At 41.1% G+C, this 17,416-nt stretch overlaps 2 protein-coding genes across 8 annotated transcripts in view; both read right to left on the bottom strand.

The window, feature by feature from the left end:
* The window catches only part of LOC120448378 (collagen alpha-1(XVIII) chain), a 57,369-nt gene extending 51,938 nt beyond the window's left edge, over positions 1–5,431 (bottom strand). For 6 of the 7 annotated variants that reach the window (XM_039630348.1, XM_039630351.1, XM_039630352.1 and 3 more), the window contains exons 1-2: positions 4,953–5,431; positions 4,071–4,270 (exon numbers count right to left, since the gene is read on the bottom strand). The gene's annotated coding sequence lies outside the window, so the exon portion shown is untranslated. The remainder of the gene's footprint in view (positions 1–4,070; positions 4,271–4,952) is intronic. The other variant, XM_039630350.1, reaches the window with a different exon arrangement.
* A 3,747-nt stretch (positions 5,432–9,178) lies between these two features.
* On the bottom strand, positions 9,179–13,604 carry LOC120450082 (forkhead box protein biniou). Its single transcript, XM_039632875.2, has 4 exons — positions 12,348–13,604; positions 10,801–11,077; positions 10,320–10,731; positions 9,179–9,621 (listed from the first exon to the last, which is right to left on the bottom strand). Exons 1-4 carry the CDS (start codon positions 13,427–13,429, stop codon positions 9,296–9,298), a joined length of 2,097 nt encoding a protein of 698 aa, XP_039488809.1. The 5' UTR covers positions 13,430–13,604; the 3' UTR covers positions 9,179–9,295.
* Positions 13,605–17,416: the final 3,812 nt, after the last annotated feature.

The raw sequence follows: 17,416 nt of genomic DNA, 5'->3' as shown, positions 1-17,416 counted from the left end.
CCAAGCAAATTTAGTCGTAATATGTAAAGTAATTCCCATTACGTCAAATTGACGTCTAGCCAATGAGTTTGCATGAATTTCAATTTCCAAAGTGTGCATAAATTTTCGAATGAGAAGTTGAAAAAAAGATCGCCGGCTGGAGGACAACCGCAATCCGATGGAAACCAGACTCCAAACTGTAAGCGATCTGATAAAAAGTCATTCGCGATTTATGATAAGTGGCACAGAAAGATACTTTTTGTAACTGGTATGTTATGTGTATGCTTTGCTAGGTGATTATTATTATTTGTTTACTTAATTAGTGATACACCAAAATAAAATTGAATTTGTGGCATACAATTACATTTAATTGTGTAAGTTATTTCATTTCAGTTTTATATTAAGCTTCTTCCCTTTAAACTGCTCCCTTCCAGCGCTCTATGGCTGCCATATCAATGCATAAACTAACCTTATTTCGTGATTTTTCGCTCAGTGTAGTCGCAGCGACCTGCACTTTTTGCATAACTCCTTTGTCGCGCCAATCGAGGCGGTTAATCGCTGCCAACTTGGCAACGCATCAAGTCGCCGGCACACACAATGAATGCCAATTAATTAAGACGCGGGCAGGGGTACGATCTTTTTGCTGTCCGTCGACTTATTTGGCTAATTGTCTTTCGATCGATCGGATAGTAGCCGAAAATGAATATATATATATATAAATATATGTATTCCAGCCCACATTGGGTGAGCAAATTCAGATTAAACAGGTTGCGTTGCGCACGCGTTCAAAGGCGGCGACCGGCAATTATTGTTAACACGGGGAATCGATCGAAAAAACTGATTGAGAGGCGCCAAGCTCAGGTGACGGCGCTTAACGTTTTGCATAAATTAAATTGGCATGATTTAGCTACAGATTGCCATCGTACACGGGCAATTAGAAGGCGTCATGAAAGGGGGTAATCATCTAAATGGTTTTTGTAGGTGACGAAAGTATAGACCAGTCACTGCGAATTATGATCAAAGACAATGTCTTTGTTTATTTGCAATGCGAATGCATAAACAACAGGACACAATGGCCATTGTCCTGCATTTATAAACAATGACAACAAGTTCCGAAAAAAAAAAACGGAACACAAGCGGAAAACAAGCAACGATAAAATATTTAATGGCAAGGTCAGCGAAATAATGTTGACTTACTGAAATGGCAGCAGATTTTATTCCGGGAACACACACAAATAAATGCAATATAAAAGTGTAAATATAAACCCAAAGCTTATCAAAAATGCGATACTATGCCGCGGGGATCGTGGGAAAGTAGCCTCAAATGCAAATCGCCGATTAAACTAATCCAAATGCCCGCATGCCACGCCCACCGCAAATAATTCACGCCCATCTTGCACAACAATTATGCGCAACACTTGCGAGGCTAATATTTATGTAAACACGGACACGTATTTTCACTTGGAGCCCAATAACACGACTCTGTGGGATGCAAATGCATCTGCATCTCAACATCTCAGCAACTCAGCATCTTGGCATCTTAGCAACGGAAAGTCAATCTGAGTGTAAGGCCGCGTTAATGCCCCAAACCTGTTCGTCTTCTGGCTATTTATTTTGCGGCATATATTTTGTTAATTTTGTTACCTTTGGAGCTGCTTGGCTACTTGATTTAGTAGTTTACTACAGCTGTGCACTGGAAAAAATGTATTACAGTTACAGCGTTATGAAGCTGAACAATGATTTACTTTTATTTAATTTTGTAAAGCCTTTTTCTACATTTTTTTAAAACAATCTTTGAATCCTAAGGGTGTATATTAATTTCGGCTAAAACATGGGTCACTTAGGAAACTAATATGTTGAAAATCCCATAAGAAAAACACACCCCAACGATTTTAAAAATACGAATTAATAACTGTAATAAACCCACCAGAATTACAATATTTTTTAATTACCAATTATTTTTTCATGTGCAGCATTTAGTTGCAGACAGCTGGTTACCGAGGGACCCTCGCGATCTTTCATCGCCAACTGCCTGGTTTCATTAAACAATATTATTATGAGATGCGAGTATGCGGCACTTATGGGGCAACAAGTTGCGGATACCGGGCATGTTTCTAATTTAAATATTTTGCAAGTGCGCGAATCGAACTAAAATCGCGCACTACCATTCACAAGTGACCTAATTGAGACGTAAGTTCTTCCAGTTATCACTGCAGCGATTGTTCACTCACTTTTATGCCTGAGTCACTGCCAAGTGGCAAAAATATGACGACATCGAGGGGTGTGTGTGGGGGTCACATGCAAATTTGTAGCCAATATTAATTAATTTCTACATTTTTGCATTTATCGCTTTTTTAGTGAAAAGTCATGCTTGTTTCGCTGCGACTGACTCATGAAGATTTATACTTGTTTTCGTTACAGAATCTTAAATTGGCACACATTGTTCTAGTTCCATTTACAAAGCCTACTACTATTTTTTGATGTATATTTTTTTCTCTTTCTTTTGCTGAGCTTGTGTAACTAATATTGGTGGCATTCCCTTTTGCAAAATGTTTATGTGTATTACATCAAAGTACATTTGCTTTTCGGCCAGTTGTTGCTGCCGGTTGCTGTTGCCGTGAATTAGAGTCACACAGTGGCAACAAAATCGCAACACAATCGCAACAAAAAATCGCAACAAAAGGGGGAACTTTCAACAGTCAAGCCCACGAATGTTAGCACAAATGTGTGCCAAAAATGTTTGCTGTCACAACTTTTTTTTCCTGCCAAATTCGGGGCATTTGTCATTTAATTAGGACAAGTTAGTTCAGTTCGCATGGATATAAAAAATCCGGCGGGTAAAAGTTCTAAAAACCAGAATATTCACAAAGATCAATAAGTCAGCCGCCGGATTCTTTAAATTTAAATACATCATTTTCTATGCATATCATGCAGTGCCAAACCATTAGGAAAAGAGTATAATCATTCCATTCGACATTCGAGTTACTTTTCTAGGTTTTTTTTTTTTTTTGCCCTTAACCGATTTAAGTTGGTTGCACATCATGCATCTTAAACTTAAACTGTCGCAGAAGCCACCCATGAAATAATTATAGATTCACAGAATTGCGACAGCTCTCACTCAAGATTTATATGCAATAATTACAAGTTTATTTCGACATGATTGCAATATGCAATTATCGCGTATTAAACTCACATATATAAAGCTGAGCCCCATAAATCGCGAAGTTCTCAAGCGAATAAGTTGACTTATTGACTAGCCCCATCGACAGCTTCAATTTCCGCTGATGTATTGCAGACTCAATCGACTTAATGCCGTTGAAAGATCATTAATGTGTTAAACTCCTAATGCCGGCAAAATATTGGGGGTACAAAAAAACACAGACAAATCTGGCGAAGAAAAACTGCAGATGTTATGCGAAAATGTCTAAAAGAAACTCTGTAACAATGGCTACATTTAAATATTCTTTATTTTTTAGCATTAACTATGATGATTGTATGATTTTCAATTTAACGCCTTACCGCTTTTTCTGAAGAAGCAAATCAATAGTTATTTTCAGAATTTACGTGCTGATTTATCAGTAAGTCAATCCCCACGTGAATAAAATGTGCAAACATTTTGGCTGATTTTGAGCCAAGATTGCAGACACACTGCCAATATTTGAACCAACAGATGGCCAACGAAATCCGTCAAGGGCAACAAAAAGCCGAATTTGCTTCTGCTCCTAAACCTATAGACTCTAAGTTATATTTGTTAATGAGCTGCGCAAATATGCATAGTTAATTTTCAGTTCATTGCCGTTGTTTTTGCTTTGTTTGTTTGTCGGCGATTTTGTTTGTCGTCATGAATGGGTTATGATATCGGCAGAAATACAGAAAACTAAATGTTATTTAGTAAGTAAATAAAAGCAAACGCTAATCGTTGGCCGAGATTACGACAGGCTAAAAATGCATTTCCCGCACTTCCAATTATCATTTGAAATGCCCGACTTCAAGTGGCTTTCTGTGGGCAATATGGATATGGAATTTTTGGACGTAAACCCATATACGTGACCATCAAAGGGTAATCGCTTAAAATAGTTTGGCGGACTTACCTCAGTCTCCTTGGTTGAATGCCACTGAATATTTCCACGTTTTTCCTGGCGGAAGTGGGCCTTTTTCACTGCTGCATAGTTTCGGGCGACAGTTGCCAGCAGCAGGACACTTCTCACAAAGCCTTTGGACACTTTTCTTTAAGCGCCGGTTTCCTTTTCTATATATACTCTCGGGTATTCCGTTCTTGTAACTCACTACACTACACAAAACGAGGACATTATACATGGGCATTATACGTGGGGAAGATCAATGGAACAATGACAATGATTGGTCATTTGAGATGGCATTGACATTGGCCAGTCATTGTCCAATCCAATAATGGCACAAAGCAGGAGCCACAAAGGCAGTCCGAAGGACTTTTGAACGCAAAACACAAAGTATACTTTTGAATTTCGCAATCAAAAGTACACTATAACTACAAGTTACTAGTCTGCATTGTAATAATGTATGGTTAAAATGTCATAAATGTTTATGGTGCTTTGTTTAAAGTTTTATGTTATAAGTTTTTATGGGATTTGGTTTAAATGTTATGAAATAGAAATCAGAAAGGTATATATAAATTGCATTCATTAAAAGTGGGCCTATATTCTGCTTTGCGTAAATCAAAAGCTTTATCAAAAATAATTGACACTAATATGAAATACAAATTATGTGACTTTTTGATGTGATTCTTGATTAAAATTGTTTACGATGTGCTTTTTATAATAACACAATTTTTTCCAAGTGTTTAATTTTAGATTTAATATTGTATACACTTTGAGCATGCTCAAGTCTGCAAGTTTATTTAAATCAGTTTAAAATTTGATTCGTAACACATTTTTATACACTTCTTGCAATGAAATATTTAGTTATATTTTATGTTTATATTTTTTTCAACGCACACTCTCGTTTTTTTTCGCAGTGTAGCAATCTCAGCCGGCGAAATCGCGAGTTGTATCTTTCTCGTTTCGCAGGGGAGCACGCTTCGGTGTGGCCGGCACTCAATTCGCGTGTGGGTGCCCTGCGATGCGCTCCGTTCAGCGTTCAGACTGAGACTGAGTCTGAGGCCTGAAAACGAAACTTTCGACTGCCGGCGACTGTGTGTGTGTGAGAGCAGGCAGCCGGCAGCGCAGTTGGCAGCGCAGTTGGCAGCGGGAGAATGTCAAAATCAAAATGCTACCGTTTTCCGCCTATGGTAAATACATTTTGGCAGATACTTTTGTCGCTGATACCGATACAGATACGGATGCAGATACTGGCGGAACGCAAAAATTCGAAATGCAATTAAAAGCATTGTTTGAAGGCATTCGAACTGGTAGACAACTTTTAGATGCGGTTTAGCAGCTGGAAAATAAATCGAAAACTCGATTTAGTAAACAACTAGCGCCACTTTGTATTGCTGATCCAGTGTTTGGTGTGCAAATAGAAGTAGAAATTTTAATTGACTTGCTTCAAAGCAAAATTGTGTAAATAACATGAATAAAATAAATTTAAATTAAATTTAAGTGATTATATTTAAGAAGCCCAACTGTAGTTATAGTTTCAGTAACAATACTTTAAACAATAAATCTGTTCAGCATTTTACTTAGTTTCCTATGCATTTTCTTGTATGCATTTTGTATAATTTGTGATTCACATTCTGAAAGACTGGAAGTATACATGACATCATATCCGTTTTATGAGCAATACTTAAAGTATCCTGCGAGTGAAATCAAAGCGCAATTTCGCCAGTTGCAGCGCAATTTTCCGCTGCATGGGACTGTGACTGCAGGTGCTTAGGGCTTCTGCATTTTCCGTCTTTTCCCAGCTGTCGTCGTCTTTGCGGCGACCACTTGGCTATAAATAGGGCCAACTGGAGAGACGAACCAAACGGGGCAACACTTTCGTTTAACTTTTCGGTGAGGGAAAAATGGCAGGACAGCAGCACAAATTAGTTCCCCAGCGGCTTTAAACGCTATGTGTGGCAAGCAAAGGCCGCAAGTGCGGAGAAGTCGAAAAATTGGTTGGGCGGGAAAACATAGCGAGCATATGCCCCTGGTCCCACATGTGCTGTGGCAAGTTGGCCATCTTAATTATTTATACGTAATAAAACTAAGCATAATTCTCCAGCAACAACTACGCACTGGCGCCTCATTTGAAATTCTATAAATAAATTGGAAAGCAGTTGATATAGTTGCAACGCAAAGGGCTCGCAAGGCTCGAAACCAAAAAGCCGGATAAACTGAAAACACATTCATACAAGTTGTTGAACGAAAAAAATAGAGAGAGAGAGAGAGTGAGTGAAAAGCGCCAGAGAGAGAGTGTGTGTGCATGTGTGTGTGTGTGTGGGCAGAGGAAGAGAGAGAGCGCTGCCGACGTCGACTGCGACTGCGACGCGGGCACATGCGGCGTATGCGTAATTTAGTCAGCCTTATCAGAAAGCCATTGCAAGCAAACTTTATTTTAAAGAGCCGGGCCATTTATCGAACTTGCAACGTGTTGTCTCCTGTGGTTCCCTAACCCCCACTCCACCTACCCCCCCCCCCCCTTGGATGGGGGTATTCCCCCACAACCCCCCTTAGCCATTTTCTGCCACAAGAGTCGCGTTGTTTGCACGCCGACTGCCCAAAGCCCGCCAATTGTTTATTCAAGCAGCATCACAGCATCGCAGAATTGCAGCTCATGTTGCCCATGTGCACTTGAACTGCCTTCGCCAGCATGCCTGTGCATCCATTTGGCCGGCGATGTGTTTGTCTGGACATTTTTTTCCGCCTCCAAAGCCAGCCTCCGCCCAAGACACTGGAAAAAAATATGTGCTTATGACATATAGTAATATATAAAAAAGCATTTGAAAGTCTTTTAAAGAACGCCTAAGTGCAATAATAATAAAAGTTAGTAGTTTAAGTAAAAAAGGTTTCTTTACTGCATCAACTGACAATTTTTTGGGAGTGAAATATAAATAAGAATATAAGAACAAAAAACAAAGTATATTGACTCATTAAAAGTTAAATAATTTTACTTTAAATGATGGCCAGCAATTGGTCGCTGTGCAGAAGGCGCTGATTGCAGTTGTTATCGCCGCCGTTTGTTGTTGTCGCCGGGTTTAAGCGCCTCTTAGTGGCAGTGAATCAGTGGCCAAACATGTAATCTGTTTAATGGCCAACTGACCGTGCATCCAACTGAACCAACTGGTCCTTCACGCCCCTGTCGCATTTCAGACCGTCGCGTATACGCACTGTGAGCCGGGCAAAAGTATTGGAATTTGCATAGATCTTTCGCCAAATACTTGTGCCTTTTTTTTTTTATTTTGTGCGGCGGCACTCTTGAAAATGCCCACCTGTTGCATACGACAAACCAAAGCCGAAACTAAAAAAACAATAACGAAACAAATGGCATTTGGACATTTGGGGCCAAACAAATAACGTGAGCAATCGTTAAACAAAATAACCGCAACAAAAAAACAAAGTTACTTTGCCAGAGAGCGTAAACTTGTTCAGTTGCTGATTTGCATAAACCGCTAAAACCAAAAGCTGAAACAAATAAACATTTAGCGCATTTCGGAGTAAACAACAATAAATAGAATCATTGCATTTAGTACTGGCGAAGCTGATTTTTCAATTAGTCTCGAAATCGAACGGCTTCTTAAAACCCTTAATCTAAATCTCCGATCTTTTTAAGTGTTTTTTATTATACCGGCGAAACCTGGTTTACAACATTTATATCGAATCTTTTGATTCGCACTTTGCATTCCTCGTTTTAGACACCATCTATAGTTATCCACAGTTCTAGAATAAAAGACCCGAAAATTCCATATTCGAAATGAAACATGGCCAATTTACATAAATAACGACCTGATTTGCCTTGACTATAATCATCGTAAGCTGAAGCTTATTTGCATTTATACAAACAGATAAGAAACCGATCCGATTGCATATTGGCTTAGCTCTACGAAACCTATATTTCCGCTTCAAGTCCTGATCAAGCGAATTTTATAGTTTCGATGTTTTTTAACAAAAGAAGACTGTTATGCTCATATGTTTGCAGACTCATATTTAACTAAGAACATTCTAAACGTATAATCACCAATAAAATTTCGCCGTTTTTTTCTGGGAATTTCTAAACCAGCTGAACACTTTTATTAGCCCAGTTTATTATTTCTTGACCGTTTATAGCTCCGTATTAAAGCGCCTAATATGTGCTAAAAAAGTTGATGCTGCTGATTAGTATTAGACTGGATTCGCATCGGTTAAAATAATACAATTCATTTGCCTTATTAAGTCAATTGATAATTTGCATTTTAAGTTTATCCATCAACATTTTATTGTTTATATTCAATATTTGCTTGTCCTAAAATCTCGGTGTCACTGAACCGTTTTTCACAAAATACCAGAAAATCTAAAGCCAATCGAAATAAAAATATCCGCAATTTAAAAGTGTTCTCATTGCTAATGTTCGACTTTCGTCTTTCGAGTTCGTCTTTTGTACCTTTAATTTTTCGTATTTACACCACCTTCTGTCGCATAGATGGCGCTCGAAATGGGGGAAATTTATATAGGTTTTTTAAAGATTCCCAACCTATATATATTTGCAAAGGCATAATAAGTATGCAACGAAATAAAGTAGGTTTCGAAACTGAAAAGGAAACAGTATTTAGCTTCAACCCACAGATGGCGCCAAAAACTGGTTCGAGAATTAGCTAAGGTGCTTTGCATCTTGAAGAACTTTTGTAGGCGTGCCTATTTATTCCTCTTTTAATTGTATTTAACAGTCACCCTCAAACTGTAATAACTTGGTTAAATCCTTTAAAATGCTTATTAAATATAAAGAAAATAAAATTTTTAAACAATAAAATATGATTTTGATGAGAATTAAATATTACTTCATGTAATTGGTCAAAAACCTTTTATTTAATATGGTATAAAATAACTAAATATTGCAAATAATGCCATTCAACATATATAAAAAGTTTTCTTTTAATAGGTTAGTTTATAAGCCATCTTTCATAACTTATATGATTCACTTGAATCCACTTTAAAAACCCGAATTGAAATGATGTGTAAAACTTCGCAGCGCTGTTTGTCTTTTTTATAAATAATTTCTGTTTATTTCTATTTGTATGTATATATATATATTTTCATTTATAGTTTCCCTTCTATGAACTATGCAACTACTTCTTCTCCGCCACTACTTAGAGCCTAATTAAACGTGATTAATGTGTCCTTTGAGGTAATATTGATGCACGCCATTCCAATTTTCGGGTAAATGGCTAATTGGCGTACTTGAGGCCCTCGTAATAGCCGCCGCCCCCATTCAGAGCCACCGAGGTGGGGGGCGGCGTGATGGGCGGCAGGTAAACCGGCTTGCGATCAATGGGCGAATGATCGATCACATGGCTGCCACCGGACTGCGATGGCGGCGGCGTCATGGACGATGTGCCGTGGTTCTGGTGCATCGATCCGTGGCCCGGATGGCTTCCTCCATGGCTCGAGTGGTGCTGATGGTGGTGGTGATGTGCCTGTGCCTGCGCCTGAGCCTGGGCATGCTGGATGCTGGATAAGCCGGGCAGTTGCTGCAGCGAAATCGAGCGGAGGCCTGTGGATAGAATTCGAATTGAGAGGAAAACCGATTAAACTGGCTGTTCTCGTTTTATGGACAAGCGCTAAAATTCACACTGCGCCGCGACGTCGGCGGCAACTATAAAAACAACACAAAAAATACAAGAAAAAAAAAGGGAGTCGATCGAGTGCGGCATAGATTACCATATGTCGCTGCTGCACCCACACCCCCCCACACCCCCGCCCACCGGCCAGCGTAATTCGAGATGTGAACCGTCAGCAATTAAATTACCCTGATTGACGCGAACACCCAGGAACATTGCGATCCCCCTTCGCAGCTCCGAACGGGCCCTTCAAGTGGCCACACTGCGCGAAATACTACGCAATTTGTCTACAAGTATTAGTTAGAATTTTTAAAATATTAAGTAGATTTTTCCCATGTATGCCCACAGACTTAAGTTGTTTTAAGCATATTCTTTGCATTCAGATATCACCAGTTTACAGCTTTGGAAAATTACAAATACATTTTAGGTATTAGAACACTCACCCATGAACTTAAAAATTTTTAGCTATATCTTTACAAATTATATCCCTAATAATTTTAGACATTATTCTTTAAGCTAACTATTTCCTAGCTTTCCCAAACAATAAACCTTCCTTCATAACCCTAATTTTGGTGTGCGATTTCATTTCAGCTATAATTTCTCGCTGTGTAGCGCGACCCTCGTCACTTACCGTTGTCCAGGCTGGCGGCACTTGTTGCATAGGAGTAGCCCGCTGCCACGAGACTCGCGGTTGGCGCATAGTCGCTTTGAAGCGACGCCGCCGCTCCCAGGCTCACAGGCGAACTTGAGGGTGGGAGCGATGATGGGGCCATGCCCAGGGTGGAGTGGGCCAGCGGGGGCGTGGTGGCCGAGCCATTCAGATTGCCGCCTGCTGCTGCCAGGCAGGATATGTTCGTGTACTGGGGCAGTGGGCCCACGCCCACACCCATGCCCACGCCCACCGACGAGGAGCCACTGTGGGCGGCATGGGCGTTCCAGGGATCGGCGAATCCTTGACCACCAGCAGGTGACACGCCGCTGGCTCCAGCTGCGCCGTAATCGTAGCTGGCGAAGGCGGGCGAGGCGTAATAGTTGCCATTGTCCTGGTGGCAAAAGTGAAGTAATATAGTTATGATGTGATCCTGATGAGTAAGGCAAACAAGTGAACTTACCATTCCCGCATCGGCATAGCTGCCGGCGTAGTAGCCATTGGCATGGCCGGCATAGGGCTTCACCTTGATCTTGGAGCGATAGCCGCGTGGCCGGCGCCTTAGGCTGCCTTCGTCCTCGAAGAGATGCGCGGAGTTCTCGTCGATGGTCCAGTAGTTACCCTTGCCCGGCTTGCCCACGCCCATGCCCTTGGGCAGCTTCTTGAAGCACTCGTTCAGGCTGAGATTGTGGCGCACCGAGTTCTTCCAGCCCACGTAGGGTCCTCGAAAGAATTCGTAGCTGCAAGGATACATATGATTTTTAACAACTGCATTTGGAGCACCTCCTTTACGGCTTGTACTTAATATCATGAATTTAAGAGGGCATCATTATGTTTGTGCTTAAAATCAAGCGAATTTTGACGAAAATTGATAATCAAGCGTTTATTTATTTTACTGAGCCTGCGAGACTCGATTAAATTTTTTTTGGTGCTGGAGCGGATCAGAGTGTGGTGTCAAACAAATAAACGATGTCAGCTTAAAAGCCTCTCACGCATTTGGAATCCCCTCCCCCCTCCATTTCCGACCCCGCCCCTGCCCCCTTAAAGCTCAAGTGGATTGGAGCTCCGTCTCGTCGCCGAAATCGAAATCCAAACAAGCGTCGCGAAAGCGAAATATGAGATATTCTGAAGGATGCGCATGCGGCAGGCAAGTCGAGTTGGCTAAATAGAATCGGATGCCCATAAATAAGGCAGTGCGACACATATTTGTTGTAGCCCGACACGGATCGCACTCACTGGTATTGATATCCGTATATGCCGGAGTGTCGATATCGCCAATTGGCTCCGCCACTGAGATGCCGCCACCATTCTGCAGATCGATTGGTTTTTAAAGAAACTGCGAGTCTCAGTTTGGTACGGAAATATTTTGGGCTATCTCAAAGAATGTGCAATGGATTTTACCATTTGGATAAACATTTTTTTGGATTTTAATTTGAAGCACTTGTGCATAAATACGTACATATGTATATACAATCGGTTTTCATTCTTGGCCTAAATATTGCAACTTCACTGATTGGAAATTGTATAGGAATTCGGTCCTTCTTGGATATCTATTTTGAAGAAAACTTTTCACTTTTTTAGATATTTAAAAGACTAATTTTTGAAGTGACCTTTTCACATTTTTACTTGTTTAATAGACTCCATTATTAAGTTACCTCTTCAATATTTTACTTATATAATAGACTAAATTTGGAGCGACCAAAGAAGCCAACTATTTTAGATATTTAAAAGACTAATTTTTGAAGTTACTTTTTTACTATTTATATATTTTAATATTTAATAAATATCTCGGAGTGACCTGTCCACTATTTTATTTATTTAATAGACTCATTTTTGAAATTACCTTTTCATTCTCTTAGTTATTTAAAAGACTCATTTTTGAAGCGACCTTTTCACTGTCTTAGATATTTTATAAACTTAATTTTGAAGCGACCTTTTCCCCTTTTTTACATATTTAACAGACTCAATTAGAACGAATTTAATTCCCCATCCATGACTTATAATAATTACCTCTTTTGCAAGTAGGCGTAGATCTCCGAGAGCGTCAGTTTCCCAGTGGGCGACTCCTTGATCGCATGTCCAATCATATTGATATAGCTGAGCGCTGGTTTCTCTGGCCGCCGGGTACCCGACTTCTTGGTGGTATCCGGAGTGCTGGGCGCATCGTGGTTGCTGGAACCACCAGTGCCACCACCCGCTGAACCAGCGCCCTTGTTCTCCAGCGGATTCTGGCTGATTGGCGAGCACTCCGAGCCGTTGAGCGACTTGGCTGGCGAGGAACTTGAACTGGAGTAGTTGAGCACATTCATGCCGTGCGCATTGCTGATCACCTGCGACGGCGATGTGGTGATCCGCGTCATGTAGGCGCCGCCTGGTGAGTGCTGGAGCTGCTGGCTGGATTGCACCTGCTGCTGCGACGGCGGCGGCGGCGGTGGATGCTCTTGCTCCACCTGGTCCTGGCTGGTCAGCAATTGGTAGTCGTTCGCACTGAGTATGGTGTTGTTGGAGCAGTACTTAATGGTGGACGCGTACTGATGGTTCAGCGGCTGCAGCTGCACCTGCAATGGCTGCACCTTGGCGGCTGTGCTGGAGCTCACATACTGCAGATCCTGCGCCAAATCCGTGGGCGTCTTCGAGTTCGATTGCGGCGACGCGGATCCCGCCGAATGGGCAGTCATTAGAACGCCATACGGTGGTATGGGACTGGAGGAGGCCGGCGGTGTGGCCATGCTGTGCAGCGCACTGAGGCTGTAATGCTGGGCGGCCGAAACGGGCGTGGCAGTGGGCGTTACTTCCATATAATGCTTTAGCTCCATGTAGCCGATATTCGGCTTTTCATCGATCAACTCCGTGGGTGATTCGCCGCCACCCATTGCCTGGTAATTGCCACTGCTCAATAGATTCCCTGCTCTATATAGATGCCCACTATGGGTGTGATTGTGCGGGTGGGTGTGTGTGTGGTTGTGTGTGTGGTTGTGGGTGTGCGCATGTGGGTGGCTGAAGGGCGGATGGGCGCGATGATCGTGGTAGTAGCCACCCAGCTGATCCATCGTCATAACCGAACGATCTGCGACCTCTTCACTCTTGATCATTTTCACTGGGCTTCTTTAGTTTTCAACAACAAATATTATAAATATTACAAAATATTTAAGAAATATTTTACAAATATTACAGAATATTTTACAAATATTACAGAATATTTTACAAATATTTTTTTTATTTATATTTCTCTTTAAAATAGTTTGCACTAAATCTGTACGAAATTACGCGCAATTCTTTCCGCCGGAGTTTCTTTCTTTTTCTATAACCACTGGAAGACCGCACCGCTTGGCTATTCTCGCTCGACTGAAACTGATGGCAGATCGCTCCTGGAACCACGACCACGACCACGATCACGATCCCGATCCCATTCGATGCGATCCACTTGAGTTGCCATCGGCCGGAATTCTTTTTTTAGTACGCCCACGCCTTACGCAAATCGCTCGATTCTCTTCTCTCTTTTTCTCTCTCGGATTCTCCATATGTACTATGAACATATATATTTTGGGCCACGCTCTTTCTTTTCACGCCGCCAATTGGCTCGTTTTCCCAGGGTTTTCCTCGGAGAGTCGAGCAAAAGGCAAAACATATAGAATTCAGGTCTGTGACTTGGGAACTGCGGTTATTGGAGTACGTTTGGATGGTATGCCAGGTATCTGGGTAACCTAGACAGGAATCAAGGGAATCAAGTCGAGATACCCATTACTTGGTATCAAGAAAAACAAAATCAAATGCATGCTTTCTATTTCAAATACTTAGTATTTCCCTCTAGATAAAGGCTAATATGAAGTCTTGAAATAAATAAATTAACTAAAGCATATGATTATTTATCAATTTCCATTTGGCACTTTAAACTGCTTATATGATAAACCTGGCATCTGTGTATAGTTCCAATATATGGTTCAAAGTTGAAAAATTTATTCTGACCCCACAAAGATCGCGAACGGAACCCACACATTACTGGCTCATTATCGTTATTGTTTCCGATGCGAATTTGAATTGAGATTGAGTCCCCGCTGAGGGGGGTGCACACCCTTCAACCCCTCCCCCCTCCGGCCAGTCAACTGTTAATAAATAGTCGAAAAACAGAGAAAGATCCTCGAAGATCGAAGATCGAAGCCCGCAATTAGCCGCAAATGCATTAACATATTCGGCGGAAAAAAGGAAGCTGCCGTTGCTGGAGGCGGCGTTCGGATTTCGAAACGAGCTGTTAATTGATTTAGTCGTTGCCTGGCACGGATCCGGACCAAAATGGGTATGGCCACGGGAATGGGCACGGGCACGGGCACGGGTATGGATATGGGTATGCCCATGTGGAACCGGCGGAGGTGGGTGGGGGGAGCGTTGGGCCGCCGGAGAGCGGACCGTTTAGCAGCACCCCTGAGTGCCGCCATTGCTGTCAGCACTACGCCGACTCGTTGGCAGCAAGACGACCGTGACGGTGATGGAAACATGGGCGTAGAATGGGGGCAAAAAATACAAAAACGTTGAATAAAAATATACAAAAAAGTTACAATTATAATACCATATGCAAATTATTATAATACACTATGTATAGAGAACTGCGTTTCAGAATGATACGGTTTTATAAACCACATTTATCAAATAAGTTTTAGCTAAGAACTAAAGGCTAACAATATATGTAAGTTGAATATATGTACATATATAGTATATAATACATAATTATTTAAAATCATAATCAAAGACTTTTCAGAGCTTATTACATTTAGCAGTTCATTTTCCAAGTTTTATATTCAATGATTTAAAATCATTTTTAGTTTTATGGATTTATTTTAATCTAAATATATTTATGTAGTTTTAATATATATATTTTTTCTAACTCTAAGTAGTATCAACACCTTATAAGAACGCCCCAGAAAGATACCCCCTTGACAGCGCCCCTGAACGGAGACGATGGCGACGCCGCTCCCCATCGCTCCCTCTCGCTCGGGCGCTATCGCGGGCTCGCTCTCGCCGCCGCTGTCGCCGTGGCAACGATTCAATTCGGTGCTCGGTGCCCCAAAACAAGATACGAGATACACAGGGGCGCGCACAGATACAGATACATTCCGTGGAGGGGACACACGGGGGCGGAGTTTTGTTTACATTTCACGAAATTCTATTTGTCGACGGCATCGGGCATTGATTGAGAAAATCGAAGGAGAGAAAATTCCGCTCGCTAGGTTACTTTTTTTTCTGTTTTTATTTTTTTATTTTTTTGGTTGTCTTGCGAACGCGGCCTGAAAGATATTTTAATTCCATCCGCCACTTTCTAGCCCGCCCGCATATCAAGCCACTCGCCATTTTCCGCGAATTTCCACCATTTCCATCGCCCATTCGGCTTTTCCGAATTCCGCCGTCTTTAGTAATTTCCAATCGAGCATACAGATATTTCTCACCGATGGCCATTTTTCCTGCGGCTTCTGCGGTTTGGAGGCCATAAATTAATTTTACTTTTGATTATTATTACTTCTTCTTAATCGTTTTTTTCATTTTTTTTTTTTGTTTTTCGTTTTGCACGCTGTTTTTGTTTTGTGCAGATTCAGGAATTTTTCAGCGAGTGAGGAATAAATTAAGCAGGCCCCACCAATAGCTCACAGACCCTGAAATGGCGGCAAATTAATTAATTGCTTTGTTTGGCGATGGATTCCCAGAATCGGAAAAGTTATGTCCGACTTCGCATGACGTTCATTTACAAAATCCAGAAATCCTTAATGATTTATTGGCTTGGCATAAGTTTAATGGCGCTAATGAAATGTGGCCAAATAGGTGATATTACTGCTCTACAATGTTTGCATTTCATTCGTTGGTGGTTTTTAAAATGTGGACAGTAACAGATTTCTAAAAAATATAAACCTCACATATATTCTTCAACAATCTGAATATTTCATTTACATTTTTCACCCAAAATTTAATTTTACTGCCCACAGAATATTTACTGAAAATTTGATCAAAGATTCGTATGGCATATTTGACAGTAGCTGTTGCAGAAAAATGTTTGCCATGAAATGGATTTCGCTGCGATGATTTTATTTTTGCATTTCCCGGTGCGACATCTTGTCTTTATGGCCGCTTATTAATAGCCAGTGTCCGACCAAAATGCAACGACCACCCACACAGCAAATGTATCATGCGTCATCATCTTAACTGGGCCAACAGCAACTGCAGTGGATCTTAGCCATCTTGACTTGGTCAATGGACTTTCAATGCACCATAAGCTGCAAGAGCGAGCTCTTTTTGTGGGTCATAATACGGATTCATAAACACTGGCAAGGGAATTCCCAAACAAAAGTCGTCATCAGACGATTCCATTCCACATTGTTGTGCCAGTTTTCAAGTTCAGATAATCATAATAAAGATAAGTTTGGCATAGACGAAAGGCGTGCTTCTTGTTTTGCTTTTAATTTTAATGTTAATGTTATTAAATGGCCGAAAATTGTTTACTATTATGGGTGTTTGTAAACAAAATTATGTATACGACGCGTTGAGCCGGCTGATCGGCGGCGATCTTCTATTCGTATCCCAGGCGAACCCATTGATGCTCCTGGATGATGCGATGCCCATCTCAGGCATTGTTTAAACTGTAGTTTTAATAAACATTTAACAATTAAACGCTTCACTCTAAACACATCGCAATCGAACCACCAGCAACACCAGCAACATCACCAACTTTTGTATACAAGAAGAAGCCGCATTCGGATTGAGATTTTTGTTTTTGCACACTGACCTACAACAACTGGTGAAAGCAAACAATTGCACCTAAGCCAAATCCTCCTGGCTTATTAAACAGTCCACCCATAAATAATCGAATGGAATCAGGCTGATAGTGGATGTGAATAGGGAATGGAGGATGGAGGATAGGGAAAAGTCGAATGAATTTCCATAATATTTACATAGAGTTTTCGACCCGAAAATTATGCCGTCTAGTTAAACTCCGCTGCTGCCCCTCGCCCAAATTCTCAGTTGGCCAAGACTTTGTTTAAATATTTACATTCTGTGTTCGCTGTGCAATTTGCTGCCTAGATCTTACTCGAAAACGA

The sequence above is a fragment of the Drosophila santomea genome, chromosome 3L (genome assembly GCF_016746245.2).
Source record: "Drosophila santomea strain STO CAGO 1482 chromosome 3L, Prin_Dsan_1.1, whole genome shotgun sequence".
NCBI classification, from domain to species: domain Eukaryota; kingdom Metazoa; phylum Arthropoda; class Insecta; order Diptera; family Drosophilidae; genus Drosophila; species Drosophila santomea.
This window is presented reverse-complemented; position numbering and strand designations above follow the sequence as displayed.

What these genes read in the sequence shown, in the direction of transcription:
- LOC120450082 (XM_039632875.2), bottom strand. Translation starts at nt 13,429, where the DNA reads ATGATCAAGAGTGAAGAGGTCGCAGATCGTTCGGTTATGACGATGGAT. An exon ending in GCTATGCCGATGCGGGAATG is followed by an intron (nt 10,732 to 10,800) that starts GTAAGTTCACTT and finishes TTTTGCCACCAG; the next exon opens with GACAATGGCAACTATTACGC. An exon ending in TGCCGCCAGCCTGGACAACG is followed by an intron (nt 9,622 to 10,319) that starts GTAAGTGACGAG and finishes TTCTATCCACAG; the next exon opens with GCCTCCGCTCGATTTCGCTG.